The 16,204-nt window shown below is 36.5% G+C and overlaps 1 protein-coding gene across 1 annotated transcript; it reads left to right on the top strand.

Annotated features, from left to right (window-relative positions):
* The first annotated feature begins 1 nt into the window (after window position 1).
* On the top strand, window positions 2-10,125 carry pax1a (paired box 1a). Its single transcript, XM_088002886.1, has 5 exons — window positions 2-257; window positions 782-1,411; window positions 2,320-2,453; window positions 3,125-3,338; window positions 3,759-10,125. The coding sequence occupies exons 1-5, from the start codon at window positions 254-256 to the stop codon at window positions 3,851-3,853; spliced, it is 1,077 nt and encodes a 358-aa protein (XP_087859012.1). The 5' UTR covers window positions 2-253; the 3' UTR covers window positions 3,854-10,125.
* The last annotated feature ends 6,079 nt before the right edge of the window (window positions 10,126-16,204 follow it).

The raw sequence follows: 16,204 nt of genomic DNA on the forward strand, positions 1-16,204 counted from the left end.
CCCCGGGATAACTCCAATTTGCATTTATCGGATGAAGATCACTGTGGTGCCATTGCGCGCAACGGGTTTCCAAATATAAGACGGGGAGCGCGCTGGATTCGTGAGGAGGCTGATAGAGGTCCACTCTTTTCCCCTGTTTGTTTGGGTTCATTCCTCTCGCTCCCTCCTTACTCGTCTGGATTGACTATAGGACGCATTCAGCTATCTGGAGGGACACCTTTTACTTCCCGGCATCTCACACCAGTATAGGCAAATGGGTAAGCCCAAAGCGTGCATGCTCCAGTGATGTTATAGAAGCGTTACGACCTCGCCACAGCAGACCAAAAAAAAAAAAAAAATGTATTAGACAATGGCCAAAAGGGGGGAGATCTTTGGCGACAATTTGCGAACTGTATTTAATAGTGGATTTTTTTCCCCTGACTGCATGTTTGGGACTTTAACTCGTAAATGGAACCACATCAACCAATTACAAGGCGAGACGTTTTTTTGAAGGGCTCTCTACTGTCTAAACTTCAAGCTCGCCATATTTAATGTTGTTTTTATGCATGGTGGGGTAAGGATGCGGCAATCAAATAGTCTGCACTCTTTTGCACGGCTGTAAAATAGCGCATAGAAACCCCGAAATGACCTATGATTAACATAAACAGATTTCTAAACTCGGTTAGGACGCAAGCTGATTATTTCAGTTGCTCCTGCGGGAAGATGTGATTTATTTTATTTGTGTTATTATTTTTTTTTACTGTTGTTAAAAGTTACAATTTAATTCCCTTCCCCCCTGCAGAGCAAACCTATGGAGAGGTGAACCAACTAGGCGGCGTGTTTGTCAACGGGAGACCCCTGCCCAACGCCATAAGGTTGAGAATCGTGGAGCTGGCCCAGCTAGGGATCCGACCCTGCGACATAAGCCGGCAGCTGCGAGTCTCCCATGGCTGCGTGAGCAAGATTTTAGCGAGGTACAACGAGACGGGATCCATCTTGCCCGGTGCCATCGGTGGGAGCAAGCCGCGCGTAACGACGCCAAACGTGGTGAAGAACATCAGGGAATACAAACAGAGCGACCCCGGGATCTTTGCCTGGGAGATCAGGGACAGGCTTCTGGCCGACGGTGTTTGCGACAAGTACAATGTTCCCTCTGTGAGCTCGATCAGTAGGATTTTACGCAACAAGATCGGGAATCTCTCCCAGCCTAACCAGTACGAGAGTAGCAAGCAAGCCTCCGCGCAGGCCGGGCTCTCCTACAACCACATATACCCTTACTCCTACACCAACGCAATGTCTCCAACGGGCACCAAAATGGGCACCCCACCTGGAGTACCGGTAACTGCTGGGCATGTGAGCATATCGAGGGCCTGGCCTTCCCCGCACACTGTCAGCAACATCCTGGGAATACGAGCGTTCATGGATCCTACAGGTGAGAGTGAAACACATCTTTCTAACTGCGTTCTGAAAACTTGTAAGAGACTGGCTGTTCCCAAGCGAGAGGTCTGCAAACTCAAGCAGCTGCGCATTGTTCTTTTATTCTGCATGATCAATTGTCCTATCATCTGGTACATCTGTTATGGCATCAGGTAGAACGAAAAAAAAAAAATCATTGAAAGTTATACCAGTCCTCCATTTCACCATTCAGCCAGAACGCAGTAAGGCCAATCTCAATAGACCTTTTCATGGGATGATGCATTTGCAAACACCTTGCTCACCTGCTATATATCCAAGCTGATCCTTTAAATAGCGGCTGAAAGCATTTTATCTTCCTTTTCCTGATTTTTAGCACCGTGTCTTCACTGTCACGTTGCTTTGTGTATTTTAAACGTGCCTTTAAAATATTTTAGTAATCATACGATCATAAATTACGGTAGCAGAATTTATTTAAAAATCTTCTGTATATTTTTACTTCTTAAGAATATTTAGGATTCGGATATCAGGGACAAAAATCGTTTTTTGATCAATGAAAATATTTATTGTAATTTATTATTTGTTTTTCTAGAACATGAATTAAATTTCTACAACTTCAGGTTAAAATAACCTGAAGTTATTTCATTTAATAAACTATTGTTTATTAATAGTTAATAAAGCATATATTCACATATAAGTATTTTTATAATCTATTGTTTTACCTACTTTATTTTATTTTGCCCTATAGAATTTAATGTTTTCTCTGATGTTTTAAAACTGTTTCATAATAAGGCTGTGGCTGCAAAATGACTTACGAATAATCTAGCTTTAAGAATATATTTGCAAAATAAATTTTGAATGCCCTCCGATCAAGTAAAACTACAGTTTTTATACAATTTTTACATAAGTTGACTGCTTTCAATTTAGCAATTGCTGGAACGGAGGGATATCCGACAAAAATGGAGGACTGGAGCAGCGTGAACAGAGCAGCTTTCCCTGCTTCTCACACGGTCAACGGGATCGACAAGCCAGCCATCGACGCTGACATAAAATACGCTCAGGTAAAACAAAAAGAGGCCAGACATATATATATATATATATATATATATATATATATATATATATATATATATATATATATATATATATATATATATATATATATATATATATATATATATATATATATATATATATGTATATATATATATATATATATATATATATATATATATATATATATATATATATATATATATATATATATATGCTTACACTCAAATTAGACGTTTGTTTAACACTGTTGTGTTTATGTTATTTGTAAAGAAAGAAATATGGAAATATTTAAATATTAAATACAGTGTTCGATCATAAACCTCAAAGTGAGATATATATATATGTATATATATATATATATATATATATATATATATATATATATATATATATATATATATATATATATATATATATATATATATATAACATTGCTCAAATATGAAACATCTATATATATAAACATTGTTTTGCTAGCTTTTCCAACGATAACTTTAACCATTAAATATGCATCATGTGTTTTGAAAGCGACAAAAAGGAGACACTTTTAGGCTTATTCAAAATAAAAGCAGAAAGACGAACATGTTGGAGACAAAATGTCAGAGTCGCTCGCAATAACCCACTTATTACCCTCCCTATCTCCCCCACTCCCAACATCTTATCTTTCCGCCCGTAGCCTTCCTCCACTCTGTCCAGTTACGTCTCGGCGTGCGCCTACTCTCCAAGCAACCAGTACGGGGTTTATAGTGGCCCAGCAGGAGGCTACGTGGCCCCGGGCCACCACCACTGGCAGCCACAGAGCCCGGCCCTTTCCCACCCAGGCAGCGGGATGGCCATGCACGCGGGGGAGATCCACTCGCCCATGGCCTTCAAGCATCAAGTCCGAGAAGGTTATTATTATTATTATTATTATTATTATTATTATTATTATTAGTAGTAGTAGTAGTAGTAGTAGTATTATGACATGTTTTTCTTTTTTTAAGTAGATAGACCACTTATATATGTATCTTCTGAGCGTATTTATCTATCATAAATCATAAAATCAACTAAGTGTAGTTAGAGCTCAAATATGAAATTTAGAACTCGACAATTCAAACTTCGCAGTTTACGCACCTAAATTAAAAAGATACTGCGTGCTAAATAGTGAAACCTGCAAGAAATCTTACCAATGCTCAACAAATTACTATATATATATATATATATATATATATATATATATATATATATATATATATATATATATATATATATATAATTTGAGTTGATCATATTTTTAGATGTTTTCTCCTCTTCTTTTTTGCGCCTATCAGGAGACAGAAAGCCCCCCAGTCCTCTGAGCAAACAGCACCAACATGAAGACTTGAACAGTGTGCATGGACTCTCTCTCGCTACCTCATCCTCCTAACCGGGACTCAAACACACCCTAATTACCAGACACATTTAACTGAACTCATTTCAACAGCTCCGACAGTAAGTGAGATCACTACAATGGCTTGTTTGTGACTGACAGTCAAAAACAAAAAAACGCAGGCCCCGTCAACATGCGTAACGAGTGAGCTCAGCAGCTCTGTCGGCCTTCATGGCTACTTGAATGTAAGCTTGCATGGATGTATCGGTGTTTTCCCCTCCCTGGTGGATAGTTTATTTCCCTTTTTTTTTATGTTGTTGAAATATTTCATGTTGCTATAGGCTGTATCTAATTGAGGCTACAGGATAAAAAAAGAAAAAAAATACATGTAAATCCGCTCAACGTTTATTATAAGACAAGGTCTATTCAGTGATTCGCCATTTATTATTGTCCTAAATTGTGACCACGAGTGACTTGACGATGCGAACAAAGTTATAAATTGTCTAAATGTAAAATATATACTAAAGCTTTAATTATATATTTTTATAATTTCATTGTGAATATATATATATATATATATATATATATAAAAATAAAGGCCGTCTTCAATGCCATCTGTTGTTCTATCCTACATTATTGTTTTATTGGTCCGTGAAGTGGCACCACATTGAAGAAGGGGCGCTAACTGGCTAATGTAGAGTTAAGATATCAGTAATCATATTTTGTAAAGGTTTTTTCCATCTTTGTTTGCTCTTCCCTTTTTCTAGGGTCAATGTTTTAATACTATTTATTTTTTTTTCTTGAAACTGAAAGTCTGTAATTGTGAAAATAATGAAATCACCCGTCTTACACTGACCGAGCTGAAATTTGGGAAAATAAGTCATTTTCAGTGAACAGAGAACTCCGTTAAGAGAGTGGCGTTTTGCTTGTGCTGACAACTTTATATATGCGGGGCAAAAACCTAGAAAAAAGCCAGGACTTTCTTCATATGAAAGCATTTCTTATTTGGAATTGAACCCTAATGTCGATAACGATTAGACAACTATTTAGTGGGAATTTTGTTTACTCAGCCATGGAGCTCTCTGCAGGCTGGGCGCCTCCGCTGATGCTATCTGGCTTGTAATTGATACCCGCCATGATGAAAATCAGAGGGCTGATCGTACACCTTCATCAACAGGGTCTTACAGGAGAGCAACTAGAAATCATGGGCTCTATATGCACCCACACGAAGCACCAGGAATATGTTTTATCCGCAGAAGTGACGGGGATTTTCCCCAATACAGGCCTGTGTGGCTCTGCCCTCCCTCTCCTACTTTGTAAACAGTTTATTCCTGTAGCCTGTTTGTTTTCTGCCAATTCTGACGAAACGACTTCTCATTGCACTCCCTCACAGGTTACTGTGTTCCACTGAAAAATCGTTGCAAAACTTTACGTAGCACATTAGTGCTAGACAAAAATTATTCTGCTGATTATTCTGCTGAGCTTGCATTTATATTTATTTATTTTTTATTTTTTATTTTTTTTATATTACAAGAACTTTCTTGATTTTGGATCAGTTTTTTAAGCAACTTTAGTTTTCGATTTCTTAGTTTTACCCCTTTTTTGTGGTTGTGTTTGAGATTATTAGCTGTTATTATAAAATATGTTTTGTCACATTTTGTTGCTAAAATATGTGAATTTAAAAAAAAAATAGTTGTGCAACAAATAAAGCATCATTTTTTTTATTACAAATGGAAGATAATTAGTTTTCTTTAAAGGTTAAATTTCTATAATTACATGTGCATGTAATTCAGCTAAATCAATGAATAAGTTATTGCTTCTTCTTTAAATAAATGAAAAGCAGCTGTTGTTGCTGCTTTAAATAATTTTAGGTGGAAATTCAGAGGAATCTGTAGAATCACTGAACAGAACTTTCCTGTTCCAAACTGATTTCCATTTCTCTTTAGACCTGACCGGCTATTTCCAGTTTGACAAACTTTTGCAGCAAATTTTGAATCCAAGCCAAAATGAACAAAATGAAGGCTTTGAACAAGAAAATTTCAGATGCATCAAAAAATATCACTTAAAGTTGTATGTGATTTTTCTTTTATTAAACTTTAATAAGCATGCAATAAGACTGCATGCTTATTGTTTTCAAGACCTTATAAAAATATTTTGCTTTCAAATTCTTTTGATTTAGTAGCAAAAATCCTTCATACAGAAGAAATCTCTTGAGACTCATTGTCTCCTTTTATAAGAGATCTGTTGCATACATCACAAAAACATAAAAACAGTAAGACACCGATCACCATCTTTATTTGCCTCAAAAATGAACTTTGTTTTTTAGACCCATTTAATTCCCCTGAATTCTATGGATAACATTTACTATCAGACATATGTTTATTTAAGCTATGTTAAGTAATAGATGTAAGGTCCTTCTTCTGCTCAACTGAGAATCATAAGGGAGAGAGGATCTCTGCAAAACGTTGGTTTGCTGGGAAATGCAGAAGAGAAATACACTGATCAAATTCACTTTTTTATTTTACGTCTGAGCTTCTGATTTTAACCAAGGTTTTCTAAAGTATACAACACACTGAAGAGAGAGAGAGAAAAAAAAAACATGCAGAACATATTTTGACAAATTTAGTAGTTTTAGATTTCAACACATAATCAAGGTATAACATAAGCTCCATTTGTGGATCAAAGCGTGCAGCTCAAAGTTTCATCAATATATATATATATATATTTTTCTGAACTCAAAACAAGCATGTGGAAGTGTTTTGGATGGTGAATTCATATCCAGAAAATAGTGGAAGTATTTGCTGTACTATGGAGAAGAGGGAATATAACGCAATCTTTTTTTTTTTTTTTTTTTTCAGATTTGAGCTGAAGATCACCTAGTCAAAGCTTATTAAAGCATTTCTAGAATATTCTATGGTGTTTGTTTGACGTCAAAGTGGATTTTTGTTACATAATTTTTTCCTGTGAAGCTCAGGGGCTCTCTCAGATGAATTCCTTTAGGTTGAGATTATCTCTTTCAATGTTGGAAATGAAAGCAAATTCAAATCACAAAAATGTGTTGTTGGATTTCTTTTTTTTTTGACATTGTTAGAACTTTCACAAAGAACAAGAAACAATTTTGAGTGAAAGGAAATCAATATTATTAATGCAATTGTGGAATGACCAACTAATTTTATTCTTAATCAGTCCAATCAGCTTTGATCATTTTTCTTTTTTAATTAAGCATTGAGGGAATATTTCTCTAATGTTCTTGTGTATTTAATCCAAAAGCATTAAATAAGCCTGGGTTTAAAAGAGAACTGCATTTGACTACATATACACCGACTAGATTCAGTGTATATGTTGAATTGTTGCATTGTATGTTCATTGGTTTAAAAAGAGCTATTTCAGTTATTGAAAAAGTAGCAAAGTTCATGAAATATCTAAGTGAAGAGCAATCTGGTTGAGCTTGGAATTGACAGTTAGGTCACGCAAATATAAATAATAAACAAGTATTTAAAAAATCCATAGGTGAAGAAAAAAACAGACATGAAGATATGCTGGGTTATCTTTATTTTATTCCACCTGCACTATTAAAATCTAAATCCAGAAGATAATGATTATTTAAACATTCAAAAAGTCCCTTTAAGAAGGAAGTAGTTTATTAGAATATTGTCTTTCAGCCTTGCCTCCCAACATAAAGCCCATAACATAATTTCCCAACTGAGGTTTAAGCTCACTGGATACAATCTTGGTGACATGAACTCTGTTTGGCAATCATTTTCTCATTTTTTACATAAAATCCCAAGTGGCTCAGCATATCCAAACATTAAGATGGCCTTTGAATACACATGCTCCTTGGCTGGAGTCGTTCGTGTTTTCCCGGATACCACTTGGGGTTCGGAAAACACTCCTTCATGGTGGTGGGGTTACTTCCTGCGGGACCCACGGTCATCAATCAGGGGAGCAAGTGATACCCCCCACGGCGTCTGCAGCAGACATTCCCTGCTCAGAGGGCAGCAGGTGGGCTAGTTTCAGATGTTTTTAGGAACTGACACAAGGCGCAGAAACATGCTTGGGAACGACTGATACACCAGATACTAGTGGGTTTATTTGTTTGAGTTGTTTTTGAAAATCAAAATTATTTAATGTATTTGTACAAATTTTGTTACACCTTTCATTTACTGGGATTATCCGGATTTTTCAGGTTCTGTCGATTTTCTTTTTAAATTGATTGCTGTTAGACCTGTAGAAAATAGAGAGCACTTAAATAGAGTCTGTCTGACAAGACAAAGTAGGTTTAAACATCTGGAAAAGGCAACACATCATGTCTAATCAAAATAATTTCAAAAACAGGTGAGAAAATAAAAAAAAAACTTTATTTTTCAGTCTGGAATCTTTGGATTTCCAGTGAGCCTCAGGGAGATTAATAAACTACAAATGGAGAAAATACATAACAACGAAATATTATTCTATGAATGCATCACCGACTCATCCTGGAACTCACAGAAGAACCCAGATTAACATCTAAAAAAACCCCAGGCTTTACTTGTCTCAGTAAAAGTTGATGTTCAGGATTCAACACAAAAAAAAAGACTGAGCAAAAATGATATACAATGTACAGTTCCAAGCTGAAAACTACTGCAGCCCAAGGATATGAATGTCTCGTGTATTGCCCAAAAACGAAAAAAAACAAAAAAAAAAAACATTTTGCTGATTCTCCTAGATTTTGGGGGAAATATTTTGTGGAGACTGAGGAGACAAAGGTGGACGTTTATTTGTAAAATGTGTATTGCCTAAAGTTGAAAAAGGCATCATACCTACAGCGAAACATCATGGTTGGGGCTGCTTTGTTCCTTTCGGAGTTAGATGATTTGCTGTAATTGATGAATTTATGAATTCTGCTCTCTATCTGGTCTTTTTTATTATTATTATTTTGCAAGACAGTCATCCAAAATCTAAACCATAAAGAAAGAGAAACCAGAAAGTGTTTTAGTGTTGTTGTGCAAGTCTGGCCCTAAATCAGATTGAGACTTTGGTATGAGCTCAAACAGGTCACTCACCTTCAAAAATCCTTCAATGTGGCAGATTTAAAACAATTCTGTAGAGAACGTGGGGGTAAAATTCCTTCACAGGTGTTTTAAAAATATATTAGTAAATATTGTAAATGTTTGATGGTAAAAGGTGACGGAACTAGTTCTTAGATTCAAAAGGTAATTATTTTTGCCTTCTGTCTTCTGTCAATAAATTATAAAAAATTTTGTTGTATTTATATACATTTAAATTTACTCCCAGATTCTATCTTTTTCAATGCACTTGAACATATTAAGAAGTCCAACAAATGTGAAAATAGATAAAAGGGAACACTGTTAAGCAAATAAATAGTTTGTTAGCTGCTTTCCTCCTGACTCTGTGTCTTATCTTTTTTTTGTGAAATTTTATTCCTTTTCAAAATAAACATTCTGGCTACCTGCCTGACTCTCAAGGTTGATCATGTATAAATAAGGTTTCCTAAACATTTTCTATGTATCTTCACTGTCTTCACAGCAACATCTCCTTTGCAAATTATGAATAATTCATAATTCACACCTTTATTTTAGTGTCCTCTGGAACAGTCCAAATTTCAAGCATGTAATTTTTAAAGTGGATTATTAAGTCCTTTCTTGTTTGTTAGACATTTGTTGAAATTTGAAGCAGCCATTAAAGTGAGAGTGAGTTTTTTCAGTGTAATCTACAATTTTGTAAGGACAAGAATCGAGCACAAATATGGCCTCGATTTAAACCCTGCTGCTCTGTGATTTCCATGGAGTTGAGACTGTTGCATTGGAAACTTTAGCTTGAAGTGATTCACAGATAACACAAGCTTGAACAGGGAAAAAAAGATTTCAGACTTGGACTTCTTGATCCTAATGGATATTATATTAAGCACTATTAGTAATCTGTGATGCAGTGCAATGATGACAGAGGCTCCTTAAAAAGCAAGAACAGACTACATGTTATTCATCTGTGACAATCTATCACTGTCTGCCATGTATGCAGGAGGGATTGAGTGTTCTTAAAGGACCAAAGTTCATTTAATGTAGTTGACACTTTGTTGGGTACAGTATGATTTAGGGCTATTTGTCTTATCTTTATATGTTCCCTTAAAGGGAAGACGCTACCCCAGGCTGTCCACAAGTCATTCATTCACTCATCACTCTCCTTTTGTATGCCTCAAAGTCAACAAGAGAGCATCCCAGGATAGGCGACACAAAAAGACCATATAGGTCTGGGGAAATACAGAACTAGCAGAAAAAGAAAGAGAGTGGTAAATTGGCAAAGTGTCAAGTTAAAAAAACCAAAAAAAACAATGTCAGCACTTCTACCCCTGTCTGAAATTTTGAAATAAATTGACTTATCATGGAAACACGGTGCCAGGAAACAGGTCCAACGCTGGAACATGAGTGAATAGTTGTTGTTGACATGAATGACATGTTTTTTGACAAGCATCTGCTGAACCAGCAGTAGCAGTCCTTGTAAAAATGCTACCTTGAATGGCTGTATGCAGGAAGAATCTCCATTAGCAGGAGATCTTACAGCAGTTTCGAAGAAGCCGCTGACTGAAAACATTCTGTTGTGTGTCAGTCTAAGGAAGAAGATGCAAAGGGTTTTCTGTAATGCTCTCAATTTTATGAAGAATCCCTCTTTACACAATCATCCCAGAACAGAGCCATGCTTTTTTATCAGCAGCTAGATGATAATGCAGGCCAAATATATAAGTGGGTCCTTTGACTGGGAAATAAGTAAGAATATTGAGACCATTGGTAAAGTTTGGTGCTAATCCCCATTTTCTTAACTTTTTACACAGTGGGAAATACCAGAAAGTACCCACTCCCTATTTTTTTTTTATTTTTTTTTTAATTACAATAAGCACATAACAATTTCTTTCATTCTGCTTGCTGACACAGTGGCGTGGAAAAGCCCTGTTTCAACTACTTCCACGATAATTCTACTTGTAACAATTTAAACCAAGGAAGGATTAGAGATTTTTGATTAAAAAACAAAAAAAAAAGAAAAACAAAAATTAAAAGAGATAAAATCATGACAGATACTCCTACTCCTGTTTTAGTTAGTAAATAACGCCTCCAGAATTTAGCCGCATATTGAATTTAGCCACCAAAGTATCGGCACTGCAACTCTTGTAATTCAATCGCCACGGCTTTTTTTCCACCGACTGTCCACAGGATTTCCAAGCAGGCAGAGTTACAGCTCTGAAGTCTAGAGGATGATAAATGTCTCCCTCCCATGTTCTTACTTGCTCTGCCAGCTCACCACATCAACCAGATGCTCTGAAAGCAAAAGGGACAGAGACATGATGATGACATTTGGCTTTCTAAATGAAAACGTATCATTTAACATTTGCTCTCAGGAGATCTCGCCGCTGTTTTTGGTCCTCTGAGGATAACAGCAGCAGAGCAATGCAGAGCACAACCACAGGATCATGTTGAATTGTAGAGCCCAGTTTTGATTATTATATACAGATGACTAAAGAGCATGAAATTATGTTTGCAAACACAATAAATTTAACTATTTGAAAACTCTGCAATGAAAGGAGGCATATTTTTGGAGTCTAGAAGGTTTAAAGTATTTATTTTATTTTTTTTATTTTTTTGCATTTAACTGCTTTTGCAGTTGTAGTGTGCAATTCTCCACTGTCCACATACAGTTTCTATTGTGGAAAAATCATGGAGTCCAATGTACAGTAAACGTGTTATTTAGACTGAGTCTGGGATAGTGCAGAGACAAATCGTTGTTGTAGATAAATCTTTTCATTTGTGGAAATTACAGAATTAATGTTCAACCAGAACCTCCATGCGGAGCTCGTTTAAAATGTGCTAAAACATGTAACACACAACTGGGTTCTGTCTCCAAGAAAATTAGTTCTACATTCAAACTATATTTAGGTGGCAGCATGAGGATAACTTTTCAATAACAAGTGCACATGGTGAACTATCTTACTGTCTGTGGGCTGCAGGAGGACAATCCTCATTTTCAGCTGGTATTTTGAGCTAGGAAGCAAGGTGCTTGCATTTTCAGATATCATAAAAGGTAACTAAGGGATTTACTTAGTGTATGTGTTTGTATACTACATACATACATAAATACGATTGTTGATGACATATTCATAAACATAAATAGACAAGTTTATGTTACTTCTGTCAACAAATTCTGTAAGAAGATCCATATGAGAGCAATAGAGAAATGTATTTCAAGTATTTAAAGCACTGAGGGAGTCCATCTCTCAATACTTTGTGATTTCCTTTGCTTGTTTGCTCCCGTTCATTCCAGCGAAAAGCCTAAAGCTTTCACATGGGTCCCTTTTTCTAACAAAATGTTAATTAATTTCCCAGATTATCTGGGCACTGGAGCTATAAGCAAATATTTTTCTGTGGAAAAGCAAATACCGCTCTTGCTGAGGACTGTTTTCAGCGGTGGGTGAATACTGAGTTTGAGTCCCAGAGAGTATTACAGGCATTAAGGTGCTGTAAACAGATTCAAAGCGAAGAATAATAGAAAAATTACAAATAATAAAACCTTCCACAGAGTTTGACGTTTAAATTGTGTTTTTAATATTTTTGATCATATTATAATAAATGTAATTGACTAATCAAACTTATTACGCAAATTTGTGTTGGATCAATCCTTTGTTTCCTCTTTGGTAAATTTAAAATATCCTATTTAGTAATAAAAAATAATAGTGAAAAAAACTAAAGTAATGTTGAATAAGTGTGCAAATCAGTAATGGCTTTTTGACAATTATGTTGTTATTTCCATTGTTTGAATTCATCATTTAGATATTTGGATTAATTGCACAGCCCTAATTTATAGTACCTCTTTAAGGTCCTGAATAAAGGTCAGCTGTTCTGGTTGTCCTGGTTTTTTTCATGGCTGCGTCCTGCACCAGATGCCATCGTCTGTAGAGAACTTCTAAAGCATGGGAGGGACCTCATTCATTTCCATTGGGGCCTTAATCAACGTAGATGGCCCACAGTATTTAGTTGTTAGTTACAGTTATTTTTTTTTCCATCTATAATAATTGAGTTGGTTTTGCAACACAGTTGTACAAATTAAGTGTCACATTAAAAGTTCTAAAATCATTTTTTCCATCTTGTTCTCCATCATTTAATTACACCAGAAAACAAAAAAAATGGAGCTTTAATAGAGCTGTGTAGGATTTTAAAATGCACTGTATGCTCCAGAAAGATAAAACTAACAAAAAAACAAATGAGAGACTTCCTTTTTGCTGTTTATTTTATTTGTGAGTATTCTCCAGTTTAAAAAAAAAAAAAAAGCATACACCTCATATTAAAGCATGTAGACCCATACAATTCTGCTGTTGTTATTGCATTTCTGGAATTTACTCTCCCTTTGGACGCATGACCAGTCATGTTTGGTTATTTTCATATTAACCCTGTATGTCATTTGGTCCGTGTTCTGTCACTGAACATTCCTCCCAGCGGGAAGACCCTTGGTTCAGTTTCAGATTCGTGTTTTCGCCATGCCAAATTAACAGCTCCCCTTTGGGTCAATGCCGCGTGCGAGTGCTGAGATGGGTGAGGCACGTTCAAGTGAGAAGTACCAATAACAGCAACATGCATGGTTCTCCACAACTGGCTGCACTTCGTATTCTTCAAAGGGCCTCCCTCACCCCCGCCATTGTACTTTGGTTTAGAGCTGCACAAAACGTTGGGCTTCCTGGGCCTCCATGTTCTAGAATGTCCCAAACAACAGTGTTGGTTGTTTAAACTTACTGACACTGTCAATATGGGAAAGTTTGGGCAGCTATAGAGCTATAGCATGTGTTATATTTAATCCCGGATATTGCACAAATTCAGAGGGCAGTGTAAGTTCATGTTGATGGAGACAGCAGTTTTGGTGATCACCCAACAAGTTCCTTAAAATCTGACAAGAGATAGGGGCTGGCAGCTCTTGCTGGCGCCTCTGTCGCAAACGCTCAAGGAGTGGCAGCAGCGTTGCAAGGTCAAAAGGTTGTTAAGTGACTGTCATTTTTGTTTACTTTTCAGCCGTTGTTGCATTATCTGTCAGTCTCACTGAATGGTGACGGCTTTTGTTCCTGGTCTGAATGTACACATAAAATATTTAACAGAGCAACAGGTTCTGCATGCACTAGACTTGTACCTGTGCAGGAAATGGTGCACTTTACGTTGCGTTATCTCGTCTGAACACGGGTGATAAGGCTGTGAATTTTTCTGCAAGACATACGAATAGAAAACTCAAGTCAGACTGTCAACTGAAGTGTCACACATTTGCACTGAAACAAGACAGAAATCTCGGAAAGTCACAAATAATCAGCAATATTTGAGTCCCTTGAGATGAACACCATTATTATTTTACCTGTACAATAAAAGCCTACCTGCCAATTTTTTAAAGCAATTGCTTTAAACTTTTACCAAGTCAACATTTATCCTAATATTACGGTACCAATAGTACATCTTCTGTTTTATGTGATCTTATCCAAGGGAGTTCAACACATCACTTTGTCGTTCTTTTTTTTTTCATGGGAAAATGGAAACGAAAAGCCTTTGACTTCTATGCAGCTCTTTCTGTAGCGCTACCTGAGAGAAACAAAGGCGGAGTGTCAGAGTGACAGAGGAATTGCTCGTCTTCTCCAAGTGTTTTCAGTTCTCCTAGCATGAATAAGAAGTCTCTGTGCATATTAGGGCTATCAGTCACTGAATTCAAAAGGTTTCAGCCAGTATTTAAGTGGAATCTAAAGCTATCTGTCAAGTAAAATAAAAATAAATAAGGTTGTGAATTGGTTGGGGTGTACAACAGGGCCCAATGTAGGGTAAAGGTTAGTTTCTGTCTATTAAAACACAGGATACTGGATTCTTGCACCATCTTGCCTCCACTTGAAAACTGTAGCAGACTCATTCCTATAACTTACGTTGTACATTAATTTCCAACGAGCATTTGTGAAACTGTCATGTCACTTAGAGGATTGAGTGGCAGTCTTTAATATGGTCAACATGGGTCCTTGCCAAGTTCACAGAATCAAAAGAAAAAAAAAATTGTCAGTTGTACCCCTATCAAACAATTTGTGACACTCATTTGCAAGTCCAGTCTTTGAGAAGTTAGTGGGCGTCTCTATCGACTTTAAGATTAACCAGCTGATACCAATGGACTCCATGTGTACAATCCAAGAGCAAAAGCAAAGTAGTCTGTATAAAATGCAGCTTTTTATATATACCCATATAACTTCACCCATATTTTCATGGGTAAAGTTTGAATGGTTATGATGATAGATAAAAGTTTTGCTTGTTAATGAACTTATCTCAAGGTTCTACTTCTGCCATCATGTCTATGGTGGGGTGGGTTTATTTGATCAGTAGCAATCCCTGCTGTTTGGGAGGAGAACTGCAGGGAGTCTGCCAAAAAACAGACTGTGAAAATATATCTATACTTTATACAAAGTTGCTCTGTTCATAGGCTGGATGAATGGAAGGTTAACTGTTGTAGCCTTATCATTCCAGGTGTTCATGACAGTGTCCTCTGCAGGTAGCTTCTTATTACTTTCTTGTGAGAAAAGACGACATTCATGTTTCATGCATTCCAACAATGCTCTAAAGAGTGTGTAATTTTGAAGACTACATTCGGTGGGGGAGGCAAATCATATTTTATTGAAAGCAGACCTGACTGAAACAGAGATTCACCGCAGTGCGGTCAGACTTCAAACCAAGTCATTACTTGCCCTTTTTCATGTTCAGACTGCTGCAAATCTCCAGTCCCTCAGAGCTAAGCAGAATAAAAAAGAAACAGACGCTTGTTGATTTTGTTTTCACTTTTTAGGAGGCACTCAGTTAAATAATGGTGCACATATATGACTCCGAAGCTGACTGGTCAAAAGCAGAGATTTTTAGAGCAATAACAATGCAATTATCGTTTTTTTTTTTTTTTTTTTTTTTTACTGGGCATTTAAACTCTCAGTTCTGAACTGCTTCTAGTAATTTCACTTGTGAGTGATTGATGCAGAGTACTCTCAGAAGTAAATCCATCAGATCAAACCGAGGAGATAGGTTAGATTTTATTGTTGGAGTTAATCCATCAACAATGCCAGACCACTGAATAAAGCCAGAGTAAATGAGTGTGTTTGCGCTGTCGTGGAGCAAATATTAGTTTGTCCAGATAATGCTACGGGCCGCCGAGAGTTGCCACATTGCTTAGGTTACACCAGCCTTCTGTTCTTTTTCTGCCTGAAGAATGGCTCCTCACTCTTTATTCTTCTCAAAAGCAAAACACAGGTAGCCGTCTCAAGTGGCTGAAAGTTTTAGTTGATAATCCGGTCTGTCACTCAGAACGTCAATAAGATTAATGGCAGGGAAACTCCTACCTGGCAAACATCCCACACATTTAAAACAGATAAGTAGT

The sequence above is a fragment of the Poecilia mexicana genome, unplaced genomic scaffold (genome assembly GCF_051168715.1).
Source record: "Poecilia mexicana isolate PSO_F unplaced genomic scaffold, ASM5116871v1 scaffold_22, whole genome shotgun sequence".
In the NCBI taxonomy this organism is placed as follows: domain Eukaryota; kingdom Metazoa; phylum Chordata; class Actinopteri; order Cyprinodontiformes; family Poeciliidae; genus Poecilia; species Poecilia mexicana.

Bases quoted from the DNA above. Each gene is read 5' to 3' on its own strand.
- pax1a (XM_088002886.1), top strand. The intron at 2,454-3,124 runs GTAAAACAAAAA...TTCCGCCCGTAG, and splicing joins CTGACATAAAATACGCTCAG to CCTTCCTCCACTCTGTCCAG. The intron at 3,339-3,758 runs GTTATTATTATT...TGCGCCTATCAG, and splicing joins CAAGCATCAAGTCCGAGAAG to GAGACAGAAAGCCCCCCAGT.